The sequence below is a fragment of the Pinus tabuliformis genome, chromosome 8 (assembly GCF_031772625.1).
Source record: "Pinus tabuliformis cultivar Carrire ecotype Pingquan chromosome 8, CPIR1, whole genome shotgun sequence".
Taxonomy (NCBI): Eukaryota; Viridiplantae; Streptophyta; class Pinopsida; order Pinales; family Pinaceae; genus Pinus; species Pinus tabuliformis.
Window position 1 is genome coordinate 799,189,989 of NC_142294.1, and position 6,053 is coordinate 799,196,041.

The 6,053-nt window shown below is 44.2% G+C and overlaps 1 protein-coding gene across 1 annotated transcript; it reads right to left on the reverse strand.

Annotated features, from left to right (window-relative positions):
- Nucleotides 1–4,938: 4,938 nt before the first annotated feature.
- LOC149237980 (uncharacterized) lies at nucleotides 4,939–5,847 on the reverse strand. Its single transcript, XM_089369440.1, has one exon. The coding sequence runs from the start codon at nucleotides 5,845–5,847 to the stop codon at nucleotides 4,939–4,941; it is 909 nt and encodes a 302-aa protein (XP_089225566.1).
- Nucleotides 5,848–6,053: the final 206 nt, after the last annotated feature.

Below are 6,053 nucleotides of genomic sequence, written 5' to 3' on the forward strand. Positions count from 1 at the left end.
TAAAAAGAGATGCATCGGTGCTAATGCAAGTGGATCACAAATAAACCATAATAAACCCCGAAAATCAAAATATATAAAGCTGTTTATAGTTTGATCCATGCATCAGTTATGAGTACATGTATCTTGTAGTCTTCTTCTCTCTGTTGTGCAGGATCTGTGTGTAGCTGGACCGGCAAAGGGAGAAAGGAGCTGGGAACAAGAGACAAAGAGAGAGGATAAGGATCGACAAAAGCGAAAGACACCGGTTGGTTAATCTTTTCTTCCTTCTCTCTGTACTTTCATAAAAGAAAACATTAAAGCTTTACTTTCAGTTGTTGCTAAAGACTGTCACCTTTAGAGTAGGGATAGGGTCATCCGAGTCGGATACTTTTCCCCACAACACCAGCCCTAAGACAACAAGAAACTATGATAGTTCAAAATGCTAACCGCACACCACGCAGGGTGGCCTAGCCATTTATCTACTACGCATATCTATAACACAGACAATTCTTGAACTGCACCACTGTAACTAGCACACTATCAGGATAAGACAAAATTACAGTTCAAGAAGTCCACCGAAACAGACAACAGACAAAACCAAAGAGATGGCACATACAGTCCCGATTTACTGCGGGGGCATCCCGAACCTACTAGCAATGTCCAAACCCTGTTCCAGGACGTGCTTGTCCACTCTTTCCTGCAGGGATCGGTAGTTATGAATTTCCTTCGGCGGTGCTTGCTGCTTGCTATCAGAGCTCGGGGGATCCGGACTCAACGTCTGCCGAGAAGTCTAATAAGCAGAGTTAACTTCTTATTGACAGTTTCCGCAACATCATGCACAGCCGAAATTTTGTTGTCCAACGCTCCGCAAATCTCAATCAGACTTTTTAGTTGGGCTTCAGAGATATGGTTTTCCCCTTGAGAGTTCTGGTTCCCTTCATCCCTGGAATCCAGAGCTTTCGCCAAAAGGGTCTTGATCCGCCAACTTTCTACTTGTGTGCGCACGAATTGAGTAGCGCGCCTGGATGCAGTGCCTGGGTCCATCAACCAATCTACCTCCCTTGCGATGTCCTCCTCATCGCGCGGCTGTTCCTCCTCCTTTACTGCAGCCTCCATCTCAGCAATCCTTCGTTTGTTTCTTGTAGTCGTTCGAGTTTCATACACGCTCCTTGCAGCCCGGAGCTCCTGGTTTGCATTGATGCTCTGACAGTTCCCAGTATCCATGTCGTCCCTGTTACCTGTCGCTTGAAGATCAGCTCGGACTCGAGAACAATTGTAACCCAAAGTAATGCCCTTAGAAGGAGTGAATGAAACGTTGCTCCAACTGTTTGTTAAATAGCTTTTCGCCTTGAGGTTTCCCACGCTAAACCTCACCTCCCGAAACGTCGTGGGAGTACTGTTATCATAGTTCCTGTGGGTGGCCGTGAATGCTGCGTGATGTCTCCTGATATACAAATAAATGTTGCTCATACCTTGATGAATGTATTCGTGCCAAATGTCGATCCTGCTGAGGGGGCAGCTGCAGTAGTCCCTTCGAAATATCAACTTGAAGATGTGATCTTTGTGCACCCTCTGTTGCCATAAATGCATTCGCCTAGCTTGTCCTTTCGACCTGTGCCAACCTTCACCACTCATATCGTCTCCCGAGTATTTCATTTTGAGGGACCGATATAGTCTGCCGTTTTCCGGTTAAGCCCGGTTTAAATTACCCACGTCCTCTCTTGCCAGCTGTAAGCATCTCTCCTTAAGGCTAGGACAATCCACTTGCTGCCAACAGCTGTCCCATCCCCTGTCTTGGTTGTCAATGTTGTAGTTTGCCAAGTAATCAGCTAGCCCATTTGCCTTACGCCTCACCGATTGAAAGACTAATCCTTTCATTTCGCCAATTAACTGTGCAATGTTCTCCGTCACCTTGGCTAGCCTCCAGTGTCTCGTGGCTTTGCATGCCTGAGTGCCTCCCTGAATTTTCTTTGCGACCGAAATAACCAGGGACGAGTCGCCTTCTACCACTGCATTGCCTGTCGGTAGATTCCTTAGAATTCTCAACCCTTGTTCTAACGCCGCGAACTCCATCTCATTGTTCGTGCCTTCCCCCAACTCTCTGCAGTAAATATGCACAATTTCTCCTTCCTGGTCTCTAATAACACCTCCAATGCCAGCTATCCCGGGGTTGCCTCTGGAGGCACCATCAAAATTCAGCTTCAAACCTCCCTCTGGCGGACAATTCCATCTATCGGCCTCCGAGTTTGGTTGTTGCTGGTGTCTCGGCGTCGTGATGCTGTGGTTGATTTCCAGTTGAAAGCACTTCAAGATATGTAAGTCCCGAGCCGAAGGCTTTTCGTTGGGATCTGTCTTGCACTTTGTCTGAATCAATTGTTTAATATTTGTAAGAATAGTTACTTTTGAATGCTCAATATTTCTGTGTTCATCCTGAAATACCCTCCTGTTGCGCTCTTTCCATATTGTCCACAATACAAAGCCTGGCATGGCTTTCCAGATGTTATTGACTCTCTGGTTTTTGGAGAAATTGTTTTGCCAATTTAAAATCGTGTTTTGGATGGACTCTCGATCTCGGTCTGATTTCCGTAGAATTCCCTCCATCCAGTTCCATAGATGGTTTGCCCAATCACACGAATTAAATAGGTGGTTTATAGTTTCTTCTTCACCTGAGCACATCGGGCATCTGGAAGGTCCTTCGAACCCTTTCCTGCGCAGATTGTCCCATGTCAGGGTTTTGTTCCGCATTAGTAACCATAAGAATGTCTTAATTTTCGGCCAAAATAAGTTGTCCCACACTTTGTTGCACCAGGGCGTTGCTTCCTCCTGTTCTGCCTTTACTAACAGTTCCCTCGCTTCTTTTAATGAGAAATTTCCGTTGCCTGTCATACCCCATCTCAGCTGATCCTCTTCCTCTGTTTTCCTTATCTTTCTTTTAAGAATCTGACTGTTGAGTTGTTTTGTTCTTTCATTTCTCTCAATGTTGTTGTCAGCGTTGAGATGTATCCATTCTCTCCAGCTTGCATCCCTGCTGCTTAGGTCCCAGTAGTGGCAGACTCTGCTTCTGCCTTCATTCTGGCTGATCTGTTTGAGAAATGATAGCTCTGGGGTGTCTAATTTGGGGAATTGTTGCCATGCATCTTCCCAAAACAGGGCTGACCTACCATTGCGTATTTCCCAAAAGCTATTTTCCTGCACTAGGCTGCGGTTTTGTCTAGCAAGATTCCAAATGGGCGAACCTTCTGTAACCTCCTGCAATCTTATGAGATCCTGATGATTGCAGTTTGGGATGTACTTGTCTTTCCAATGTCGGGCCCATGGCAAATTGGGCTCTTTAATCCATCTCCACCATAGCTTTGCACCACAGGTTATGTTGACAACTACCGGATCCACTAGATTTAGTCCCCCCACATATTTCGGCTTGCATAATTTGTCCTAGGCTACTAACGCCCATTTTCTCTTGTCCCCATTCCCGCTCCATAAAAAGGATCTCTGTATAGCTCTGATTTGTTGAAGAATCCCTTTAGGGGCCGGTAGCATGGATAGTAGATACTGCGGTATAGCCTGTAACACAACCTTGGTAAGGATTAATCTCCCGGCAAAGTTAAGCGCCCTGTGCGTCCAATGTTTGCATCTGTTTTCCATGTTGGCTATGATCTTTTCCCAGTGCACTTTCTACCAAGGCCGCAGAGTAAGGGGAGCTCCTAAATATCTCGAAGGTAGGCTGCCTATCCGGAACCCTAGAAGTTGAGAAAGGTGAGCCTGAATAGCATGATGAGTATTGAAGAAGAAAATCGTAGATTTGGAGAAGTTGATTTCCATTCCTGATGCTCTGCTAAAGAGATCTAAGATTTCCTTGAATGCCAGGGCCTCTTTCACTGTAGGGCTGCCGTGTAACATAGTGTCATCCACAAACTGCTGATGGGTAGTAGCAGGTATAGATGGGATTGGTTGAAGACCCTTAATTGCCCCTTCAGCTTTCTTCTTGGCTATAATTCTGCTGAGACCCTCCATGAGGATAACGAATAGGAAAGGGGATAAAGGATCACCCTGTCTTATTCCTCGCGAAGGTGAGAAAGGTTCAGAGGGGGCTCCATTAACTAAGATTGAGAACCTGGAGGATTTGATGAGGGCCAGAATCCATTTAACCCAATGCCTGTTGAAACCGAAAGCGTCCAGAATGGCTTCGAGGTAATTCCAGCTCACCTTGTCATAAGCTTTTGATAGATCCAACTGCATTAACATCCCTGCTTTTTTCCTTGAATGGAGAGTGTGGATCATTTCTTGAGCAAGAATGATATTGTCCAAGATTTGCCTTCCCTCTACATAGCCCGATTGCTCTTCAGAGATAATGCCTGGGAGAATGGGCTTCAACCTATTGGCAATAACTTTTGATATTATTTTATAGATTACATTGCAGAGAGCAATAGGTCTGAACTTTTCAGGGGTATTGGCTTCCTCTACCTTTGGAATTAGCGCTATGAAGGTCGAGTTAATGGATTTGAGTATGTTTCCAGAACGTCTGGAGTCCTCTACAACCTCCCAAACATCCTGCTTCACAATATTCCAGCAAGCCTTGTAGAAATTGATTGTAAATCCGTCCGGCCCAGGGGCTTTATCGTTTGGCATGCTTCTTACAGCTTCCTCTACTTCTTCCAAAGTGATTTCCCTGCTAAGGGCCCAGTTTTGCTCTGAGGTGACCGCTTTAGGAATGGCTTTTAGAAGTTCCCTAATGGCTTCTCCTCTGTTTAACTGTGGTTCCTGTGCTATGGATCTGAAATGGTCTGAGAGCAACTTTGATATGTTATGGTGGTTCTTCACTGATTCCCCATCCTCATTTCTCATCTCAAGGATTTTGTTTGAAGTTCTGTAATCTAGGGCAGATCTATGAAAAAATTTAGTATTCTTCTCTCCCTCTTTGAGCCACTGAATCCTTGATTTTTGCCTCCAGAGAATTTCTTCCTACCGACATCTACTGTGCCACTGTTGAGTTAGAGTTTTTTCCTGTTCGATAGATTCCTCACTGCTTTGCCCGGCTGCCCAGTCTCTGTGAATTTTTTCCAACTTATTTTCTATAAGGGTTTTCTCCTTGAAGATATCTCCAAAAACTGTTCTATTCCACTCTTTTATCTTATCTTTAATCAATCTTAATTTCTTTTGCAAGTTGAACATTTTGGAGCCCTCCCCCTCCAGAGGTTCTAACCACCAGTTTTCAACCAACTGAAGGAAGTTGGGATGATCCAACCAAAATTTTTCAAATCTAAAGGGTTTATTCCTTGGTGTGCCATGAACCTCAACTATGAGCGATATTGGCCAATGGTCCGAACCTCCACTAGGAAGGATATCTGACTCTACAAGGATACCATCCATTATGATGTTCTCAGAAACCAGAAATCTATCCAAGCGAGAGGCTATCATTCTGTTTCCCCCTCTTCTATTGTTCCAGGTGAACTTGCCACTTTTGGTTTGAATGTCTACCAATTTAGCGTTCTCAATGAAACTAATAAAAGACTCTGCATCCTTATTAAGTTTCCTTAGTCCCCCTTTCTTCTCTAGAAGGGTTGTAATCATGTTGAAGTCACCCCCCAAAATACATTTGGACATTGGATGCCTGCTAATGAGCCTATTTAAGGAATTCAGGAAACTAATTTTGTCTTCTATTTTCTGTGGTCCATAAATATTTACACATAAAAATGAATCAGAATTACCTGTGGGTTGAACTTCCACAACAATGAAGTGCTTGTTCACTTTTGTAGATAGTATTTGAATTTCTCTTGTATCCCATAGTACTGCTAGGCCTCCTTCTCTACCCTGAATTTCAACTTCTAGAAAATTTATGTGCCTTCCGAGCTTCTTGGTGATCTTTACCATACTGGAACCACTGCATTTGGTTTCTTGTAAGAACATGATTTCCAGTCTATATTTCTGGAATTTGCGTTTCAGCAGTCTATGCTTTGCTTGGCTGTTTAGCCCTCTTACATTCCAAGATATGATCTTCATGACAAACTTGTGGTTTTATTGAAAGGACGGGAAGGCGCTGAGGGCCTTCATCTTCCTTGAGTTGATCATTATCATTC

Bases quoted from the DNA above. Each gene is read 5' to 3' on its own strand.
- LOC149237980 (XM_089369440.1), bottom strand. From the start codon at position 5,847: ATGGTAAAGATCACCAAGAAGCTCGGAAGGCACATAAATTTTCTAGAA.